Source organism: Zeus faber (genome assembly GCF_960531495.2).
Source record: "Zeus faber genome assembly, chromosome: 9".
In the NCBI taxonomy this organism is placed as follows: Eukaryota; Metazoa; Chordata; class Actinopteri; order Zeiformes; family Zeidae; genus Zeus; species Zeus faber.
Window position 1 is genome coordinate 29656375 of NC_137197.1, and position 23553 is coordinate 29679927.

At 43.0% G+C, this 23553-nt stretch overlaps 1 protein-coding gene across 1 annotated transcript in view; it reads left to right on the plus strand.

Annotated features, from left to right (window-relative positions):
• The window catches only part of sorl1 (sortilin-related receptor, L(DLR class) A repeats containing), a gene marked incomplete at both ends in the record, with an annotated part of 77232 nt that overhangs the window by 29205 nt on the left and 24474 nt on the right, over positions 1 to 23553 (plus strand). The window contains 20 exons of the mRNA XM_080006765.1: positions 4623 to 4724; positions 4799 to 4968; positions 6240 to 6432; positions 7675 to 7792; positions 11040 to 11113; positions 11227 to 11315; positions 11407 to 11585; positions 12415 to 12601; positions 13012 to 13140; positions 13855 to 13940; positions 14885 to 15057; positions 15245 to 15376; positions 16625 to 16716; positions 17233 to 17479; positions 18273 to 18411; positions 18532 to 18705; positions 19266 to 19379; positions 19463 to 19585; positions 20385 to 20504; positions 22668 to 22793. Of these exons, the coding sequence (XP_079862891.1) occupies positions 4623 to 4724; positions 4799 to 4968; positions 6240 to 6432; positions 7675 to 7792; positions 11040 to 11113; positions 11227 to 11315; positions 11407 to 11585; positions 12415 to 12601; positions 13012 to 13140; positions 13855 to 13940; positions 14885 to 15057; positions 15245 to 15376; positions 16625 to 16716; positions 17233 to 17479; positions 18273 to 18411; positions 18532 to 18705; positions 19266 to 19379; positions 19463 to 19585; positions 20385 to 20504; positions 22668 to 22793 (2767 nt within the window). The remainder of the gene's footprint in view (positions 1 to 4622; positions 4725 to 4798; positions 4969 to 6239; positions 6433 to 7674; positions 7793 to 11039; positions 11114 to 11226; positions 11316 to 11406; positions 11586 to 12414; positions 12602 to 13011; positions 13141 to 13854; positions 13941 to 14884; positions 15058 to 15244; positions 15377 to 16624; positions 16717 to 17232; positions 17480 to 18272; positions 18412 to 18531; positions 18706 to 19265; positions 19380 to 19462; positions 19586 to 20384; positions 20505 to 22667; positions 22794 to 23553) is intronic.

Here is a 23553-nt window from a genome sequence, read left to right on the forward strand (position 1 = left end):
CACCGTTGCATGCTTCTACTTAAATGCCCTACTTTCATGATATAATATCACTGTAGCATGAACTATTTACATTTTCCAAAAATTTCACCCGAAAGCCGAAAGCAGTTTTTAGCGCCTCTCCAACAAGAGAAAGGCATCTTGGGAGATTTCTTAAGTGCTTTATTTGAAAAGACTTTCAACGCTCCAAAAACGTTTTTTGCTCCTACAGTAGAGAGTAAGATACAAGGATGGGTGGATATATATATACACAGACACACACAGACACGCTTTTTTTGGGATGGTGGCTAGTGAAATGAGGCCTCTGCATTTAACGCATCCTGGCTTGTCCTTCCTCCGGGGGGGCAGCCAGGAGCAGTGGGCAGAATTCGTCCATGCGCGGACCTGGTAACGAGTGTCCATCGCTGGTCAGACGATGATGTGTGCATGTTTTTGGTGGGGGTCCTTACTGACGTTAGGTGGAGGAAACCCCATGTGAGCACAGGGAGAACATGCAAACTCCACACAGAAAGGCTTCTGTTTGGGAGATAACCCACCCGAAGCACGGTGCCAACAGCGCCCCAGGCGGGAATCGAACCCAGGACCTTCTTGCTGTGAGGCAGTAATTAAGTATTAAGATGAGATGAGATTATGCTTTTCTTTTTATCCCCATGGGAAAATGTGTCCATTGCAGCAGAAGTTGACAGAGTAAAAAAAAATAAAAAATATATACATATATATGGACACAAATAAACAGAAGTCAACAGTAAATGGCAAATTGAAGTTGCCATTATAGCTGACTATCACAACCTTTTCAATGACTAATGCAAGGGCCAGATCACTGATCACTGTAGCAGCCGTTTGGGAGGCAAAGACTCGCGCACAAAAACAGAAACAAGCGTCTCACACACACACACACACACACACACACACACAGGGAGTTGTGCTTGTGCGCCTTTGTTCTGTCGAGTTCCCCTTGTTACTGTTCAAACAGCTTTGTTCTGTTTCACCCCACCCCCGTGCTGTCACCTCATCTCTCGCTGTCTCTCTCTCTTGCTCTCTATTTCACTGTTTTCCGTCCCCTAGAATAATCCCTCTCTCTTTCAGATCCGTCTGATGCTTCTCTCACTTTCTATCTCCCTCCGGCATCTACCCTTTTATTGCCACACAGAGTTTGGGTGTGGGTGGGTGGGTGTTTGGGGGGGTCTGGTTAGTGTGTGAGGACAAAGTGCTACAAACACTTATTTTATCATCCGAATGCAGGGAATTATCTCCGAGGTACTTCACCGAACCAGAAATATATAAGAACAGTATCCTGACGGCCTCCGATAATCCAGTACACCAACACCATTAGTTCCGGTATCTCCCCAATCCCTGTGTCTTCTGTGTTTGTGTACGTGTTTGTGTGTGTTTCGTCCTAAATCCTCCGGGCAGGGTGGTCGCTTCAGCTAATGCTTCTGATCTGGGATCATGCCGATTAGCCGTTTTTCTTTTCTTTTTTTTTTTTTTTTTTTTTTTTTTGTGCTCCGAAATAAGCCCAGAAACAATCACATTACAGTAAGCTGACTCCACCTTACACCCGGTACTCACCCAAACCCTCCACACACACCTTTTTTTTTCGTAGAACTAAAGCTGGCAGAAAGTGAGACAGACTGCGAGGTAGACTGGAGATGGAATTAGATGCGTAAAAAAACAGGGGATTGGGGAATAACTGCAGAAGAATGTCTCTTTGTTATGTATTAGAAAAGATGATATGAGGTTCATTTCATTAGAAAGAGTGTAGAGAGAAGTTAAATATCCAGTTGTCGGTTTTGGCTGGCAGGAAGTCCAGCTTAATGAACGTTGACGTGGATGTTGCGGGGTCACATTGCCAGAAGGTTCAGAGGGAGTCATGTAAACATCAGATCAACACTTCTTTAAAGCCGGGCCAGTTCTTTGTAAGGCTGGGTCGGTTCCTGGTTTGTCCAGAAGACAGGCTTGAGCCCGAAATGAAATACAGCCTAATGCGGCAGATCCCATGCTCTGGAAACAGGTCGGCTTGGTCCATACAGTTGAGACTGGAAGATCTTTTGGGGATCAGCTCAAAAAAGCACATCAAATGGAGACCCTCGGAACAATCACCCCCCACCCAAGCCACCAGGATCAAGCCGATCGGGAACGTTTTAGATCAGAATTTTTGGATCGACGGAAGCGAGAGAACCACTTGGTGGACTGGACTGATGTAAGGAAGCTCAGGGAGTTTGGAAAACAAAATGGAAACCAACGTCAAGGGATTGCTGCAAATTATTCCTCACCTGGAATACTGGGCAGCACCTGTTTACTTAGTCTCTTTAATTTGACGTCTCGTATTGACGCCTTTGAAAATGGTGGACTTCTTCTTTTTCTTCTTCTTAGTAGTAGTGTTAAAGTTGAGGGAGGTAGACACCCTGAGCCCTCACTTTTGAGGAAAAATGGATATTGCAAATCTGTTATTTCCTGGTCCTCATGAGACCGGGCCAGTCTTACATTTCCAGTAAGACCGCTGTAACATATCCTGTGAAAGGCAGCAAATTGCCCCCACCAAAACTGTAGACAAATCGCTTAATTCTTACCCTCTGGTCCATCTCCACAAAGCGTACATCACACTTTATCGCAAAGACGAGATGAACCCCAGATGCAGTCCTCCCCCCCCGGTTTGTCTTTTCATTAGCGCAGTGACGCGCTCCGCCCAGGGACCACCTATTTGTTTTGACTGGCAGCCGCCATGGGTCTGGTCCCTCCCCCGGAGTCGCACCAAGGACTGCTTCATTATGCGGGTTGTTATGAAACGAGTCATGTCCCCGTTCTCTTTTATTACAGACCACGTAGAAGCTGAGGCACTTGAGCGCTAATAAATGGGTCTGCTGTGCTGAGACAAATTTGGCATAGTTGGTGATTAATGCAACACAGGGCTCAGCCAATCCCTCTCTGTACATCCGTCGCTTGAAGCTTTTACTGAAATTGCAGATTCCTTCAAATAAGCTTTGACTCAAATTACTGCTCTCGCATTATCGACAAGCTGGTATCTACCTAGTATATTCTGTAGGCAAGTGATTTTAAACCACTGTGCAGTGGCATACTATATATTCATGAGAGCTCGCCAGGTTTGTCGTGAAAAACAATTGAAATGGCTCTTGTGTTGCAAGATCAAAATGGCAAGGCTGTACTAATTCATCAGTCCCAGCCAGAATAGCAGCTCCGTGTTCATGAGAACAAGGTCAAGTTTCACACTCATAGTGAGAAATATTAGTAGACCATAGTACTAAGCACAGTTTCTCTGCGTTTGAGACGTTTTCAACAGGATGGTGGTGTGCCCTGTGATTATTTCATTGTGTGCCGTGGCAGAAAAAGGTTGGGAAGAACTGATTGTACTGAGGCTATTTTTGCGACTCATATAGCTGTATTATACTACAGCGGTTATGATTTGAATATAAATGGGAAGCCCATAGGAGTAAAAGTTAAAAGGGTAAAAATGAGTGTGCTCCAACAACGGTTGCAGTGAACACGTTGGGAGTACGTAGTCATTCGTGATCGAAAATACAAAGGGGAAAGGTCATCTCACACATAGAAGCATTCATGCAACGGACCCAAGCCAAGGGTTCCTGTGGATCAGCGTATCGGAACACAGCGTGTGGGATGGTATTTTTATTTTATTTTATTTGTTTGGCTCCGGGACAGACTGAGGGGAAGCCTCGCGTAGATCATTGGTTTCCAGGCTTGTGGACAGACACATCGACACGCAAAGCAGCTGCGGAGCTGTCCAGATGATTTACAGGAAGTAACAGTTGTTGGGAAAGGATCCCTGGCTGACGAACGGAAAGGAGAGATAACGCCACAGCCTGAGGGCGGCAAGTTGCAATCCGCCCTCTCCTCTCTCTCTCTGTCTGTCTGTTTGCTGACTATTGACGTCGCTGCCTTCGTGATTTTTAAATGCAATTCAGAACGACGAGAGCTGGTGATAAGAAAAACGCTGTGTGTATCCCCCGGACTGATCGGAAGCGATCTGCTCTCTCTCTCTCTCTCTCTCTCTCTCTCTCTCTCTCTCTCTCTCTCTCTCGTCTCTCAGCTTGTAATGTGTGAAAAGTCTTTGCTTGGCACGTCATCTGAGCCAACGCCGTAATGCGTCTGCAATGACAACGTCTGATATAATACACACACACACACACACACACTCTCTCAGGCATGTGGACACATGCCGCTATTTATTCCCACAGTGCGTCTTTGCATTTAATATATTGTATCCTCTCACTGTCTGTCTGTATTTCTGCTGTAATGGTTAAAATATGCATAAATAATGGGGAAAATCGTTTTGCTCTAGCAACTTGTTTCCAACAACAGACTCTTCACAAACATGGGCATGGGATGGGGAGCTGCGCACGTGGGATAGGTGGAGCCTTGAATTGTGTCTGCCATAATCGACTGTTAACTTGCACTATTGATTCCCTATTTCGGAAGCGGCTTTGGATGACATTGAACTGTTCTGTCTGAACGGGTCTCTCTGGGCCAAGGCTGTCAGATGTATTGTGTGTTTACACAATTCTTAACATTTGTTTATTAACATGACTGTCCTTTTTGTCTTTCCTTTCTTTCTTTTTTTTTATTTTATTTTTTTTAATCCACCTCTCCAGAAACTATTTGGCAGCCATGAGATCTCGTCCGTCCAGCTGTGGGTCTCCTACAACCGCCAGCCCATGAAAGCGGCGCAGTTCATGACCCGCCACCCAATCACGGTGAGCTTACAACCCATTGTCGCTGTACCAACAAGGAGATCGACCCCTCACCTTCTCATCTCCCCCCCCTGCAGGAGTACTACATCGCTGACGCTTCGGAGGACCAGGTGTTTGTGTGCGTCAACCATGTCAACAACGTCACCCACCTCTACATCTCCGACACCCAGGGCCTGTCCTTCTCCCTGTCGCTGGAGAACGTGCTGTACTACAGTCCGGAGGGCTCCGGCAGCAACACACTCATCAAGTGAGAGACCCCGCGACCACACACACATACATACACATACACACACACACATATACACACACACACACACACACACGCATGCAACCACACATTCAATTTTGAATTGTCCCCGCTGGCCTGACGCTTAGGCCTCATCCACACCTATATGTTTTTTTTTTTAATATTCTCTGCCTTTTAGCCTCCCGTCCGCATGAAAACGCCCTCTTAGGTCACTGGAAAGGGAGCTTCTTGAAAACGCTGACGTCATGCCCTCAACATTCATATTTGCGCATGTGTCAGGAAACTACGAGTGACTGCCGACAACCGTTGTGTTGTCTGCGGTGTTGCCGATATAGGTTTAAAAGTCTCTCTTTAGGATTGGTGCCCATGCAGTGTACACATATAATGAAGAAGCTCAATAGTCATGCTCCTTGTGTTCTTCTGAGGCGCTTGACATCAAGTTTTATGGGATATTATGGCCCCCTACTGGCCTGCCGTGCTTATGTGAGCGTTTTTCAATTTTATGTTTTGCCGTTCTCGTGTGGACGGAGATTTATTAAAAATAAATTAAAATGGAGTGGGGGAAAATGCGTTTTCTAAAAACTCCGTATGGGGGCACGTGTGGATGTGGTCTTAAACCGACAGTGCTAGAGTTTGAGTCGAGCCTTTTTACCTGCCTCTTCGAATCACCCTGTCACCGGAATGACAAACACAACCTGTTTTTATCGCCGTACGTCCTTTTCATTCTGACGGTTATCAAAAACCCACCATGCGTCGTGGAGGACGTCAGGAAAACCTGTATTTCCAGATAGATCTTAAGTCTGGATGAGCTTTTGGATCTGGTTTGAATTCCAAAATGTTTCTCGCTTTGACATGGGGGGGGGTTGAATTCTAGAATGAAACCGTCCACCACTCCACCCTTTCCTGTCTTTGTCATAAGATCTTGCTCTTAGGAATCTAATAATAGGCTCTAGGATGATGATCATGATGATAATGACAGTAATTACATTTAATGACATTGGATTATGCCGTTTAGCGGAAGCAATGCATAATAAGGACAACAAATGACGTTAGCAGAGTCAAAGAGTAATGCAGGGATTTGAATTGAATTTGATGTGAAACGCAAAGCGACAGGGGGAGGGTGGGAAAGCCATTGAGGAAGAAAATAAAGGTTATGGGGCAGGGGCAGTGACTGGGGGCTTGAAAACGAGTCCGAACAGAATGCCCGCCCAGACAAACTGCAGCCATTTCTCTTCGACACAAAGTTGGGTTCGAACTGGGTTGTCTGGCAGGTACTTCGCCAACGAGCCCTTCGCCGACCTGCACCGCGTGGAGGGCCTGCGGGGCGTCTTCATCGCCACGCTCATCAACGGCTCCGTCAGCGAGGACAACATGCGCTCAGTCATCACCTTTGACAAGGGAGGCACCTGGGAGCTGCTGCAGCCGCCCGCCGCCGACAGCCTGGGAGGGACCGTAGACTGCCAGGTGTGTGTGTGTGTGTGTGTGTGTGTGTGTGTGTGTGTGTGTGTGTGTGTGTGTGTGTGTGTGTGTGTGTGTGTGTGTGTGTGTGTGTGTGTGTGTGTGTGTGTGTGTGTGTGTTTCTAGCACACTACGTCTGTCTAATGTCTGTGGTCTATTTTTCAAAAAAATATATATATTTTTTCCATTCCTCTGCACGCAACCCAGGATGTTTCATTATCGTCTCCCATCCAATCAGGAGCCACTATACAGTACTTTATGCCTCTATGAGTCACGAGGCGCCGCGCAGCATTTCAAACGTATGCTCGGAAATCTCACTCCCGGCTGCAATCTCCAGTGCCGGACCCTTTTTTTTTTTTTTTTTCATTATGATTATTTTATTTCTCACTTTCTCTCTCTCTCCATTATCATTTGTTGTTATTGTTTTACATCGTAGCTTCCACTTACTGCTCGCGGAACAAGCAGAGCTGTGACAGGGCTATTTGCCTGTTGTGTTGGTTGTCCATCAGACACTGTGTAATATTATTGCATGAATGCATGAATGGATTTAGGCAGGGTGGCTAAATACACTTTCAGTGGTCAGGTTAAAAGCATGTGTGAGGAAAATCTCTCCCATGGAAAGGGACACTAACCTAACTACCCAACAAACCCTTTGGTTTTGGGTAAGCAGTGCCTTCTGAATCTTTTAATTCATTCTGCCATCCAGGTACATTTACGTACACAAGGAATTTTTCAATTTTTCAAGGTTTAGTGCTTTTCAGTACAACCATTAGCATTTAAAAATCCTTAAGAGCCTGAGAAAATGGAGAATACAATGATAATAATGAAAATTAAATAGAATAAAAAGTGTAGTAAAATAAAAATGGCTAAATATATAGAAATTGTCGAAAAACAGAAAAAGGCAAACATATATATGAAATATACAGATTACACAATCCGATGCACAGTATGAATGATTGTTATGGGTATATAGGGTATATATTTATTTTATTCCCTATATACATTTGCTATATACTAGCTTATTGCAGTTTGCTTAGTGTTACACTTGTGTTATTCCATAGATATTATTGCATAACCTCAGCAGGTGGAGGTCTCGTTCTGTCCCTATGCTCACCTGACCTCTTCCGAGACCATCTGACTATACTGAAACCCAACGATACAGGTGGCGCATTCCCCCAATTTCCCTCCCTTCTGATCTGATTGGATCTCTTCTCCTTTCCTCCCTTCCTCTCCTCTCCTGTACCCTAGCTCTCTAAGGGCTGTTCCCTCCATCTGGCCCAGCGTTGGAGCCAACTGTTGAACATCCAGCTAAGGCGCATGCCCATCCTGTCCAAGGAGTCTGCGCCGGGACTCATCATGGCCACAGGTGGGTAGGCAGTAACAAGTCTTAATATCCATCGGCCCAATATATGGCTCGGGGCAGCATCTACTGGAAAGGACGATTGAAGCAACGTTCCTCTGGCATGGTTAAGTAGGGCATTGACAGGAAACGAGCATCACCTCAGGTTAACTATCGCCTTATAGAGAGTGCTAAGGAAGTAGTTGGGGTTTCCGAGCACATGTGTGTGGGTGCGTGTGTGTGCGTGCGCCTGTGTGCGAGTGGATGTGTATGTGCTGGTCTGATTAGGAAGCCTTTTCCTCTCCCCTCTCTATTAACAGCTGGTAGAAAACATAGATTTGCTTGGGGACGGGGGGTATGTCACCGCTCCCTGTAATTCTTTTGTTATTAGATAATGGGCGCGGAGATGGAGAGCGTGCACGAGAGAGAGCGTTGGATGGGAGGGTTGGCGGGAGCTGCTGGTTACGCTCTTGCCCATGAAATAGACGTATTAATTAACGGCGAAGCCGGAGGACCCAGACTAGATGTTAAACCGTGCTTATGAATATCAAAACCTATGCAGGGATCCTGCGCTCGGGGGGCGGGGATGACGACTTATGACTGCTTTGTTGTTTTCACAAATATAATAAAGGTTTAACTAATCTGAAATAGGGTTTGAAATACTGTTTAGGTTTCTTATTATAATATAGTCCAGGTTTGACGACAATAAGAAGTGCAGCCGTTTTTCATCTAGACCAGGTCATTAAAATGCGTGTGTAGAAGAGAAAAAAAAAAAAAAAAAAAAGACAAATTGGGAATTACGGTTTTACATGCTGTTTAATATCAATACAAAATACAAACCATTTAGCATGTGTTTACCATGTGTTACCATGTATTTATACTAAGTTCGGCCATGCACCAGTTATGTCTGTCAGAGACACAGTACGTTACTGAAAAATCTGAGGTTTTTCAATGCTACCCAAAAATCTGAGGTTTTTGAACACACCACAAGAAGCTGCGAATTGGCTCGCTTTCAGCTCACTACTGGGGGGGGGGGGTGGGGATGCAGTGTCAATGGTTGGCGTTTACTCAATAATATTTTTTTTTATCTTATTTTAACATTTTTCACAAAAATCATTTTGACATTTCAAAATATTCGCGGACCCCCTGCAGCACCTCCCTAGACTCCCTAGCGGTCACGGACTCCTGGTTGAAGACCACTTATCTAGTTCATAACCTGCCATTTTTTACCTAATACTTACCTCCCTGCCCTGTACAAACTATATAGTACTTTACCAGCAATACTCTATTGAATACAAGAGTGATGAATTGTCCAAAATGAAAAAGTATTACATTTTATATGCCCAAGAACCGCCCACTAGCCTCATTCCCTTACCACCTCAAACTTTATCGTCTCGTTTATGAGCTCCTTTTAAGCTCTTACCAAATGAGAGGCATCACCTTCTTTTATTTTTTTTTGGTCTTTTTTTTTTTTTTTCCCCCCACTCGCTCCTGGTGTTAAACCTCCTCGTTTCACGCTCCCTCACGTTCCCCTTTGACTCATTCACCTTGAAAACGAGCACCGCACTTCGATGGCTGAGAGCATCTGTCCGCAACTACTATTTTGACTGATGGAAGACACGCGTCCTAGCCAGATGGATGGATTTACTTAGATATTTATGCAACGAGAATATCTTCCGGCAATGAGGTTCTCAACCTAGGGGGGCTCAGCCCTGCGTGGGGCTCACGGGATATTTGATTGGTTTTCTTTTGTTAAAAAGATGTATTGAACAGGTTTTAAGTATATCAAAATTTCTTTATAATACATTTGGGGCTTTTTTCTCCATGCATCTACGATGTAACGTAGTAGCCGATGCAATGCCCATATTCACATGAAATCTGAGCCTCAATCTGTGGCTTATAGGCCTAAATTTATAAGCCTATACTTGCTGTAATAATCTAGTGAATGCATAGCATAAACTATGATTCATACCCTATACACCTTTTTGGCTATTTGTGTGTATTTGGCATTATTTATTTTATTTAATATTTTATTTTTGGAATGCTAATTGTCTGTAGAAACACACCATTCCTCAACACGACAAATTCCTTACTATCCCAAATAATAATAATAAAAAGCGGGGTGAAATAAAGACGACAATTTGGCACACTCGCAAGGAGCTAAAAAACGTAGTCAAGGGGCCTAAAGAAGGTTGATAACCCTTGCTTTTTAGGCTGTAAAGTAACTGTTCCCCGGGGTTATCACAGATCCGACATTTGAAAAGAACTAGGTCATGACTCATCCAGCGTCTGGTTAGAAAGGGGAACACCGGGGTTTGAAAGTGAAAGACGTCTGACTATGCTCATCATGCAAGCAGCTCATCCCACCACTGCATGCCCTGAGAGCTTGCCACGTTTTTTTTTTTTAATTCCACTTGCTGTGTATAAACGATGGAAATTAGCTTTAGTGTTGCAAGATCAAAATTGCAAAGCCACTTTAATTCCTCAGTTCAGGCCAGAATAGCAGATCCAGCAGAACAAGTTTCGCTCTGAAAGTGACGGCTATTTCTGGTGATGAAAGGTTTCGACGCTTTGTTGAGATTCGGTTCTTGATGAGTCACGTGGTGAAATGAGTCGTTCGATTTTCTGACAGTTTTTTTCATTTGATTCAGTTTGTTTAATGCGCGGTGAGCGCGGGAAGACTTCCTGTGAGCGATTATCGACAGTTATTATTACTATTATTTTTTTCAGCTTGTGAATTGATGTTTCACTCCCTCGCCCGCTCTGGCTGGAACGACTCATTTCGGAGTTGTTTAACGATCAGATCGTTTGCGAGTCTCCACACCTTCATCTATTCTTTGGCCGTATTATGATAAGCACGGTTCTACATGCTTGCGTTTTTGGTGGTTAACAGGATAGCTGCGTGCCGTGGGTTTATTACATTGTAAAAAGTGTTCCGTGGCAGAGAAAAGGTTTGGGAACACTGCTACACACGCCCTGGATAAGATGAGTCACTTACACTTTTTCTGCTGATTAACTGTGATGACCTTTTACCACATGACTGCATTTAGCTTTTAGAGCTGTGACGCAGGTTAAAAATAAAGAATTACCGCACGGTCGGCCTCAGAACAAAAATCTTGTAATTTTTTATTCTGTTTTTGTATTGGCATCTATCTAGCAACATTTCAGTCAAAATGAACCATCAACAGCTTGTAGGGGACCGGAAAAAATGCATCAGAATTGAGTTTCGGAACATTGTGGAGAGCTCCGTAACGCTGCGTGCTGTTCCTTGCAGGGTCGGTCGGCAGGAACTTGGCCAACAAGCCCAACGTCTACGTATCCAGCAGCGCCGGGACCCGGTGGAGAGAGGTGAGCTCTGACAATCGGAATAACAAAAGGATTTGTTCTGCAAAATATGAGCACAATGCAGGGATATTTGAGAGGACGATAGAAGTTGACCGCGTGCCTCCTCTTGCTCAAAGGCGCTGGCGGGCCCTCACTTCTACACTTGGGGAGACCACGGCGGCCTGCTCGTGGCTATCTCCCAGGGAGGGTCCACCACGCACCTCAAGTAAGTGTTGAAAAGATAAAAAAATGTAAAAAGAGCTTCTCATGCGCTGTGAGGCGAAGCGTGACGTATTTTGCCCCCGCGTGGCCTCCAGGTTCAGCACCAACGAGGGGGAGACATGGACGGACTTCCAGTTCTCGCAGCGCGACGTGTACGTGTACCAGCTACTGACAGAGCCGGGGGAGAAGAGCACCATCTTTACCATCTTCGGCTCCTACGCCGACCAGAGGCACAGCTGGCTCATCCTGCAGGTCAACACCTCCGACGTCCTGGGTATGTCCCATGCGGGATTAGGAGCCAGAGCCGGGGGATAATTTGAGCGTGAATCGTAACCGTTTTTTGTTTTTGTTCGCAAGTATATTAATAATAGTCCAAAAATACCAAATATCCAATAACCAAATTTCCAAGTGCCATTATGGTCGCTAGTATGGTAATATGGATGTGTATATATGGGTATAAATAAAATATAAATATAGGTGGATGTGCTTTACAGATTAATACATATGAAAACAATGCTACCGGCATGAATAACAATGAGATAACAATGATAACAATAATTGATAAATTATCATCCATTGTGTTATTTTAGTATAATTATGATGTAAGTATAAGTATTACAATATACTGTATATATAATTAATAAGTTGTTGGGTAGGGTACTAATAGGGTGTAGGGTATTGTACACAATATTGATCTGTATTCGCGTATATTTTAAATCCATGTTGGGTTTACATTGAAAAATAACTCAGAAGATAGAAATTGGTATTTCTGTTTTTGGTTCATTTACATAAGCTCATTTACATGCAGCCTGCATCGGCTCATACGTAATAATTAGGGTGAGAATCATTATGGATAAAGTTCCCGAAAACCTAATATTAATCATTTACAAATAATAAAAAAAAATGTTGCTGAGTGTCACGAGAAACATCAGCTCATATCTTTATTGAATTGACATATTTGTAAATTAAAACAGGGTTAAAATACAGTTTAGCAAACTCAGAAGACATGACAACGTTTTGCCTATATGATCCTGTTCAACACCCCGATGGCCAATCATTGTCATTACGTCGTCCCTCCCCCTCCTCCTCTTCCTTCCCCGCAGGAGTGCCTTGCTCGGAAGCCGACTACAAGCGCTGGTCGCCGTCCAACGAGCGCGGCAGCGACTGCCTGCTGGGCCGCGACATGGTGTTCAAGCGGCGCACGCCCCATGCCACCTGCTTCAATGGCGAGGACTTCGACCGGCCCGTCACCGTGTCCAACTGCTCATGCACGCGCCAGGACTACGAGTGGTAAACCATCCCCCAAATCAAAGTTGGAAAGAGATTATTCTGGAATCTGTGATAATTTTAGTTCAAATTATTTATTATAATCTGGCTCCACTGCTTAATTCTCAGTGACCCTGTGCTTTTTGTTATGTCCCAGCCATTTGAAGAGAGCGCGAGAGGGGGGCGGGGAGCAAAAGTCGGTTTCTTAAATTTCGCTCACCACTTTAAATTCAGGCTCTTAGTACGTGTGGAATTGTCTCAAACATTTCTATAATACTCACTGAATATTTCTACAATTTACTTCTCAAATTTGCTGCAATTTGATCTATGTCCAATGCCGAGGTTAAAAAACATATGACACACTGATCGTTAATACATCACTTCCCTCCCTGTTCTTTCTTTCTTTCTTCCTTCCTTCATTTCTGCCTACCCAGTGACTATGGCTTCAAGCTGAGCGAGGACCTGTCCCTGCAGGTGTGCGTGCTCGACCCCGAATTCTCGGGCAACCTCTATGCCCCGCCGGTGCCCTGCCCCGTTGGCACCACCTACAGACGCAGCAAAGGGTGAGCTTTTCAGACATTTACCATAATAATCGTAAATATCCTGCCATATATATTGCCATATATGTTTGTACATAATAAAACGCTCTGATACCTAAATACCGACAGCGCTCATGGCGAGATCATGTTCTGATGATGAAACTTGGGGGCGGTTTCACATTGCAACTGCTTTTGTTTCAACTTATCGGTGATTAAATGAGTTGAAAATACCCTAATAGTCTGTCATTAACTGACTTTACTCATATGGCTCATTTTGCATTTTGCATGATTTGAAAAAGATAATTCAGTTGATTTAGTATTTTCCTGGACTTTGTATTTTATTATTATTTTTTGTACTTCTTCTGAAGCACTTTGAGTTGATCTCCTGCGTGAATTGTTCTATACAAACAGAGATTATTATTATTTTTATTATTATTATTATTATTATTATTATTATTAATAATAATAATAATAATAATAATCATCATCATCATCATCGAGATCTTCAATATATTAATAATAAACTTTGTTTTTTCTTAACCCTCCAGCTATTCAAAAAGTGTTATAATATCCTCTTATTGGTAAAATTAAACTGCACATTAGCAATTTAGTCACTTGTTCCAGCCCCAACCATCATCTCCTTACAACCTGACTAGTTTGATCAGTGTGCCACCTAGTGGACACTTCACCTCGCCAAACACTTTTTTCAACATTTTTACATCCTATCTGACCCTGCAGCTACAGGAAGGTCTCGGGGGACAGCTGCAGTGGCGGAGACGTAGAGGCCCGGCTGGACGGGGAGATGCTGCCTTGTCCTGTCGGAGGTATAGAGCTCTTTAGAGGATTTCACCAAGCAAATTAGCACATGGGTGCTAAATGCATCAGGACCGATGCACAAGACTGCATTCAGTTCTCATCCAAACGCAGTTAGTGTTCTTGAATAAATGTATATATCTTTCTCTATAACTAACATACCCAATGTAGAAATTTGGGACAAATTGTGTTTGTGGTTGTTGCTGCAGAGTGGCTGTGTTTAAAAAGTACAAGTGAACATAAATCCTAGTGCTTAGAGTTTGATATTCAAGTGGAAAAGAAAGACTAAAAGTTCATTTTGTGCTTTTGTATGTATGATACCAGGGTGTCTGCAGGTCCTTTAAAATTGTCTTAGATTCAGTTTTACAAATATAAGCCCTGAAAGTCACTAATTCGCATGAGGTCTTAATTTTAATATAATAATTTTATCAGATTTTATTAATTAAAAAAAAAAAGCTAATGCTTAGATTTTTGCCAGTTGAACTTACATTGTTATCTGACCTAACTGGACCCATATATAGTTCTGACTTACTTGATTGAATAGGAGGGAGTTGATTTGTCCGAAAATGAATTTGTCTAGAAAGTGTCTTTAGAAATAATTAAGTTTAACTTCCTGATTCTTTAGATACCCTAGATCAGCGTTTCCTAACCTTTTTCTTCCACGGCCTACTCATTGCGATGCAAGGCTCGACAATGATTTGTTCACAGCAAACAAACCTTTTAAATGACTCTGGAGACAGGAGTCACTCCGGCAAGAGTAGGCAAGCGAGTCAACTCACAAACCGGAAAATAATTACTGAGGATTCAATTCAATTCTGAGGAAAAATAGGCCGATGCGTTTGGGATAAGTCATGTTTCCATTCCATCAAAATTAATAATTTTGAAGAATGAAATGATTCTTGTGAGCATTCCATTCACAACTCGGAGCCAAACCACCTCTTGTTTCCTCTCGCAGAGAGTAATGAGTTCATCCTGTACGCTGTGCGGAGCTCCATCCACCGCTACGACCTGGCCACAAGCACCGACCAGGTCCTACCTCTCACTGGCCTGAGGGAGGCGGTGGCCCTGGACTTCGACTACGACCAGAACTGCCTGTACTGGGCGGACATATCGCTGGACACCATCCAGGTGTGTGGACCCCGAAAAAACCTCTACCCTGAACGCTGGGAAACATCCATTATTTTCACTCCTATAACCTACTGCTAACACCATCCAATACACAGGTCTCAATAAGCAACATATTGGATGGTTAAACGGTGTTTAATGCTGTGGCTGAGTCTGAGTCTCTGACCCCGCCCTTTGTCCCTCCACCAAGCGCCTGTGTCTGAACGGCAGCACCGGTCAGGAGGTCATCGTCAGGAAGGACCTGCAGAACGTGGAGGCCTTGACCTTTGACCCCATCAGCCGGCTGCTCTACTGGGTTGATGCCGGAGCCCAGAGGATCGAGGTATACCCAAAAATGTAGTCGCGTTAATACATGAGTTGAGAAAGACAAAGAACAGTCAAGAAGTTCATCAAAGGGTCATCAAAAAACCTCTTGGAACCTAAAATCTAACCTAATGTTCACGCTATAACTAAAGTCAAATACCGTCTCTAAGTTTAATTCATCCAAGTTATACCTTTCTATTTGGTTTTGATTTCTGAAATTAAATAATGGCAATTCATTTTCTTGGCAAAATGAAATTTTAAGACAAGAATTTTGGTTTTTCGTTCATTTTTATTAACATAGTAGTAACTAAGAGATTTAAAAATACTATTAAATATGCCACTACTAAATACAAAAAAGGCGGTCATTTTTGCCATATTTTAACGAATGGCATCGTGAACTTAATGTTCTCTAATCTGTTCAGGCGAAAATTAACAGTAAGGGACCGTCGCATAAGAGATTGGGACATTATTTTTTTAAACAACGTGCCTCTTCAAAGAGACAGAAACAGAAAGATAAATGAACTAGTATTTAATATTTTTTTTTTTTTTCAAACAAAAATGGGGCTGGCTTATTGTATATTGCCATATTTTTTCTTGTTGCTTTTTTTAGATTTATCGTTTATCATTAGGTTTATTGCCGTCATTGCCACATTTTTATTGCTCATTGTTTATCTCTAGATGTATTTTTCTTGTTTTATTGTCTTATCATTTTATTGTCTTTATCTTTTTAATAATATCTATATAATATGAAATGAACTCAAAAGAGCCCCATCAAAGAAAATAGAAAGCTAAATTAAATAGTGTTTTGTATTTGTTTTTTGTTTTTCAAATTTGGCTGTCATTGTTAATGAGAAAGAGCGCCAAGATGCAAATGGTAACAGCTGAAGACTGGACGTCACTCATGCTGCTTGGAATACTGCTATCCTACACGGCCCCTTGTTTTTTCACATTTTGCTTGCATCAGAAATACGTGTGTAGGTAACTTAATTAGGAATACAGCCCATTATGAGAACATTTCTGCTCTGTATTTGACTGGGAAGAGAATGTATTTTCATAGGAAAAAAGATCCCACAACTCACTATTAATTGATATTTGACAAGCCTCAGTCTGTGTGTGTATGTATGTATATATGAGTACATGCAGTTCTGGGCTTATTGAACGTGGTGTTCAGAAGTGTTATTGACCTACTTTTCTTACTTTCTTTATTTATCGATTGTGTTGTCATATTTAGTTATTTTTTAAAGGCTAAGGATTGTGTGCCTCGCAGGTTTCCAACCCTGATGGAGACCTGCGCCACACCTTACTCAACGCCTCTGTCCTGGAGCACCCACGGGCCCTGGTTCTGCTGCCAGGAGAAAGGTAGAACTAACCCTTAAATAAATGTAATCAATAAAAAGAAAATGTTATGTTTGTAAAACAACCAAAAATTTCTAATGTTTTCTTTTACCCTTAGTTTTCTTCTGCCCAGAAGCATTATGGGTGGTTTGAACCAAGGTTATCACATTATAGCACCACCTTTTAAAGGCTGTTTTTTTCTTTTTTTGTATGTATGTAGAGTTTGTTTTTAAATTTTCCCAGCCCTCAGCCCTGAAAATTTAATTAATTAATAATTAAACCAATTAAACACTAAAACATTGTTATTTTTTAATTCATTTATTGAGCAAAAGGATCCATCATCAAGTGTCTCTGTAACTAAACTAAACTAACTAAATAAATAAATGTATGAGGGATTGGCTGCTAAAATAGGCCTGTCCATTAAGGACGTGGAAGTGCTTGGCGCTGTTGTCTGACAGGACTAGCTGGTTTTATTCCAGAAAAATTCAAAGTTAATCTTAACAAATGTCCTCATGTTGCTATTTCTTAATTTTCCCCAAGTCTAATGTTCTGGACCGACTGGGGGGACCGGGCAGCTGGCGTGTACCGGGGCCACATGGACGGCTCCAATGTATCGTGCATCGTGTCAGAGGGCGTGCGCTGGCCAAACGGCATCACGGCCGATGACCACTGGCTCTACTGGACCGAGGCCTTCAGCGACCGCATCGAGCGCGCCGACTTTGGCGGCGGCCAGCGAAGCGTGCTGATGAAGGGCCTGCCGCACCCCTACGCTATTGCTGTTTTCAAGGTGAGGGAGGGCGGGCATCATGGCAACAATGCACTTTGAAGCCTATCCCAACATTTTTCTTATTTTTATGTAGGGTTATATTCATCAGAATCTGTTTATTAGACCAATTGCACTTTTATGATATGGTTCATTGCTGTACAGACAAAAATAGCTAAAAATGCAAAATAAATAAAATATACAAGAATAGTCAAATTAAAAACAAAAATTGCCAAATGAACAGAAAAATTGCCAAAAGAAAAAAAATATATATTGCAAAATATACAGAATATATAAAATGTGATTCTATGCAAAGGATACATGAAAAGTTGGATGCCAAATTGAAAGTTAGTGGCTTTATAAAACAGAAATGGCTCTTGGCTCTTCTGTACAAGATGGATACATATGTATACAATAGTATGGGCATGGATTACCAAATGGGTTATTACTAAATTATTACAGTATCTCCAATGTCACACAATATCATTCATTATTGTTCATCGGATATAACCCAACTTTTCATGTGTTTTATTTGAACAGGAACCGTCGTTTTGGTCACACATAAAACATAACATTAACCTAAAAGTTGAAATTCAGTTTAGTTGTTTCAGCATGTTTTTGTTTTTTTTATTTTTTTATAACATCAGTTATTGTGATATGCATTGTGATTTCAGATAAGATAAATTTAGGGTACCTCCCCTCATACAAATACTGTTGAGAAGTAGATACAACAGTTTTCATAGTCTCTCATCGGGCCGTTACTTACCGAATAAGGAGTGGAGAATCGTTTACCAAATGCTCTGGCCTCGGTCCTCAGAACGACCTGTACTGGGACGACTGGTCCAGGATGGGAATCTTCAAAGCGCCGAAGGCTGGCGCCCAGAACGACGAGCTGATCGTGGGCAGACTGACTGGCGTCATGGACCTGAAGATCTTCTACAAGGGCAAGGCCAGAGGTGACAGGGGGGACGGGGAAATCCAGATTTTTGTAAACAGTACTGTAAATATCGTGGTACGGGCGCATTGCCGATGTCCCCACCTCAGCGATACCGTTCTTCTCTATATCCATCCCCAAGGCCACAACGCCTGCGCCGACCAGCCGTGCACCCTGCTGTGTCTTCCCCAGCCGGGACACCACCACACCTGCGTCTGCCCGGACGGAGCCCCCACCACCACCATGCCCAGCGGAGAGGTGCAGTGCCAGTGTCCTGCTGGCTACCAGCTCCATAACAAGATCTGCGTTAAGACAGGTGGGACACACACACACACACACACACACACACACACCCACCCACATGTCCAAGGACTTCTACTCACACATTAAAACATGTTTAACAGGAAAAATTGTGTTTAATCTAGTGAACCCTCCTGGACCTCCCGTTACTCCACATGTGGTGCATATTGGCAGTTTCCTGAAAAAGACTCGTCACCAATTCGCTTCTCCTCCACTTGGTGGTCATTGGCTTAGACCGGAGTTTTCTAATTACGGAATATCCTGATGGACGTGGGTTAAAAGGGTGTAAGGGCTTTTTGCAGCCCTGGAGGGGGTCGTGTCACTTAAAAACAAGGGTACCAGGGAATACTCCGGCTCGCGGGCCTCTTATGGCCCTCTGGTCACTATCTCACGATTCTCTGGGTTTTTCCTAGATATGATATGGCCGTATATTTTTTTTCTGTTTTGAATAAGTCTCTTGTACTTCATTCAACTTCATTTGACGATTTGTTAAACAAAATGATAAAACTGTCCTGACTGCTTGTGATGGATAATCCCTGTTATATTTGTTGTTGTTGGTTTGTTTTCTATCCACAGAGCACAGCTGCTTGCCCAACCAGTACCGCTGCTCCAACGGCCGCTGCATCAGCAGCATCTGGAAGTGCGACAGCGACAACGACTGCGGGGACATGAGCGACGAGCAAGAGTGCCGTGAGTATCTGGCCAAGACCGGAAGCAATCAGAAAGTGCGTCTTTTCGCGCTCCCTGTTTTACTCTCTTTTGTTTTGCCCCAGCCACCACGTCCTGTGACCCCTCCATCCAGTTCCGCTGCGTGGCGTCGCGCTCCTGCATCCCGCTGGCCTTCAAGTGCGACCACGAGGACGACTGCGGCGACAACAGCGATGAGGAGCACTGTGGTAAGGGGGCGTTGGGTTCACAGCATTGGCGGGCCCCCCATACGTCGCTATTTACGTTATTCTTAGTGTCAAGACTAACAATACTGGAAATACTGATGTATGGTTAAACCTGTATTTACATTACTGTAAGTGTCAAGACTAAGGTTGCCGTGGTTACTGGTGTTACACGATGTTCGGGCAGACACCGATTACATTACTTGCCCACCGTCCCGACCGTCGTTTTGCTTTTTTTTTTTTTTATTTATATATAGAATTAAAACCCATCTAGTTAATTTCTGATTTTTGCTCATGTATCAGTGCTGACGTTAATTAAATTTTAAAAAACAATTTGTAAAATTCTAAGCGTGTTTTCAATACTTAGTCGGACACCACAAAACTGAACGTGCAGTTGTACACGGACAGCAGAGTCACACAGTCTGCGGAGTCAGATTTTGCTTGTGACGGGAGGAGAGGAGAGAAAGAGGACATTAGAAGACCTTAGATCAGGTCTAGATTGAGACCTGATACTTCGCGCACCCTCCCGGTTGTAAATTGTCTGCCGTTACCGCTAACACTGGACACATCGTGAGTTTATTAACTGGTGGTAAAAAAATTCTCACTGTGGCATCCCTAGTCAGGACTAACAATACCGTAAATACTGATGTGTGGTTGCATCAGTATTTACCTTATTCTTAGTGTCAAGACTAACAATACCGTAAATACTGTTGTGTGGGGGCATCGGTATTTTCAGTATTGTGAGTGTCAAAACGAACAATACCGTCAAGACTGACAATGCTAATACTACCTTTTTTCCCCCTAGAGTCCCACCAGTGTGGCCCCGGAGAGTTCACGTGCACGAGGGGCGTGTGCATCCGTGAGACCTGGCGCTGCGATGGAGACAATGACTGCCGGGACTGGTCAGACGAGGCTAACTGCACAGGTAAATAAGATAACATTTAATTATTCCCTGGAGGGAGCGGCTGTCTGGCTGGGAAGGTTTTTATTTGGTCTGGAATGCACAGTAGTTCCGCAGTGGAGCATATTTATCTAAGCGGACGTTAAAGTAGATCTAGGCGGAGGCTCAGAGTGGATGAGAAACTAAAAGTCTAGAACTCTATACACGTTTTTTTAGAGCAAGATATATTTTAATACTTTATTTATAAAGATTTATATTGTTACTGTATTTGTGTATACATTTTGTTTATTTTCATATGTGACCCACTGCGTACTTTAGGGTAATTTGGCGGCTTTCGAGTTTCTTTAAAAAAATTTGGAATCATCTGAAAGTGGAGAATCAGAGCTTCCAAACAAGGTGTCACTTGTGCAAATCAAGCAAATATTTTTAAAGCGATGACTTGTTTGACAAGGGTGTGGCAAACCGTGTTTCTGAGGTAATCACCTCCAAAGTTTTACCCACACCAGGTTTATTCAGCCAGCTCCCAGAATGCAAATGGGGTTGACGAACAAGCGAAGCCTCATGGCTACTTGACATAATGCTGAATGGGCCAATCACGAACAGCTCAACAACACAACTCATTTTGTTTTTCAAAAAGCTTTTAACAGTACGAATATACATGTTTTATGAAAGTGGAATTATTTTGGAGTTTAAAAGTACGGACAACACAAAAAAATGTAGAGTCTATCAATATTATGAGTCTCAGAAAATCTGAAATCTGAAAATCTGTCACCAACCTCAACAGACTTCATCACGTCATCAACTTTTTCCGTTGTAACAACAGGAGGTGTGACATCGGTCTCCTCCGGAGGTTCTTGAAAATATTCCATTTCATCGTCACATTAAGTTTGAAATCCCTTGTTTGAAATGTTCTTCAAGTCCGGAGTAATATCAGATTCCGCGTCGCCGTCGGAGAACTGACTATCATGGCGGAAAATGAAGTCCAGTACGCGCTGCTAACACTGACTTGGATCTATCGCACTGGTCAGATTAAGGTCCCAAATATGATGCAGAGCTTCTGCTACCCGCTTCGCATAATTCATGACGATACGGAGAAGAACGTTTTTACAGACAAGTGAGACCGAAACACCCCCGTGCTGCGCTTTAACCGTCTGTTTACGGAAGTGACGTAGGTGCGTGACGCAAAGGGTTTTTCCTTCTTCGCCGTTTCACAACAATGGCTCCGTGTGTGTAAAAGAAGTACGATTTAAAGGTTGAATTCTATCAAAACGGTTTCACATTGTGACTTCATATCACATGGAATATGGAGGAATGATCTTCACCTGGACTCCCGCTTTAAAGGAAACGATCGATCGGCGTTCAGCGTTGTTTAGCGCCTCGGTAAGTGAACTGTGTTTCCCCATGTAATCTAACAGGAATATTAAACTCCACGGTTTAACAATTTTCTACTATTTATAAATCAAGCTCGGTTTTGAAAATACGTTGAAAGATAAAAAAAACACAAAGGAACACGAATCTGGAAAAATCTCATTTTCCTTCAAGAAAGGTTTTTTTCAACTTATTTGGCTGCTCCTGGAGATTTTAGAAATGGGCGAAATGGCTGCTTTTGCTGTGGTGGGACACATATTATATTTTTATTTGAATTAAACTAAAATCCTAAATTTACTATGACTAGTATAAAAAACATGCATCTATCTATCAAATATGCATCTAATATTGTAATATTGTTCTATATTACATAGACAGACATGTTAACTGGTCTTCCTAAAGCAATGGCAAAATGCTGAAACGTAACCTTAATTTGGATCCTGAATTTACCCAGAAAATCTGGATTAATTATGTGTTTTATCCTAATTCCAGTCTTAGTACACATATATTGTACATATGTAACTTTTTCATCAAAAGCTTTCTTTACTACAATAAACTAAAATGACAGATTCTGCCATTTGAAGTTTGCACTCCTTTAAACCTTAATTGCAACGAGTAATTAATGTCATCATCCAGAAGTAACCCACTACAATATTTCAAATTTCAAAAGGTTTTTCCCTAAGTCACCATTGTCAAGGGTTAAAATGTCTCTCGGGATTCTTAAAAAAAAATTGTCCAGTTTGTCTTTAGTACACGTTTACTCAAAATAACAATGGGTTAGACGTCTTTTTATTAATGGTTATATTCTTCACCCGACAGTGGGCCACCACACCTGTGAAGCCAGCAGCTTCCAGTGCCACACGGGCCACTGCATCCCCCAGCGCTGGGTGTGCGACGGGGACGACGACTGCCAGGATGGCTCAGACGAAAACCCAAGACAGTGCGGTGAGCAGATCCACATGGAGCCCAGATCCCATCTGGGCTGCATTGATTTTGTGGCTAACAGTTATTGGGTGGTGTTGGAGAGGTGGATATTGTGGTAGCTAGAAATAGATATTGAGGAAGATAGATATTAATATCGAGGTAGGTTGAGATAGAGATAGATATTGAGGTAGATAGAGATATAGAGCATGTTTAAGACCTGCGGGGAGCAGCTGGCTCCTGTGTTCACAGACATAACACAATGCATCACTCCAGCAGTCTGTCATCCCAACGTGCTTCAAAGAGACAACAAGTTACCCAAGAAGACCAGGGCAATAGGCCTCAATGGCTGTCGTTCAGTGGCTTTAACACCCATAGCCATGAAGTGCCTGGAGAAGTTGGTCATTGCACACATAAATGGCATTATCCCTGACTCCTTGGATCCACTCCAGTTTCGCAAATAGAACAAACAGGTGTGTGGACGACACCATCTCCCTGACACTACACACTGCCCTGGAATGCCGAGATAGGAGGGACACCTACGTCAGACTGTTGTTTGTCTACAGCTCTGCATTCAATACCATCGTTCCCTCCAAGCTGGTCCTGAAACTGAGGGATCTAGGCCTGGGCACCCCCATCTGCAATTGGGTTATGGACTTCCTGATGGGAAGGCCTCAAGTGGTGAAGCCTGCAACACACCTCAACACCTCATCCACTCTGGTCCTCAACACCGTAGTGCTGCAAGGCTGCTGCCTCAGCGCACTGGGCTCCCACCCGGCTGTAC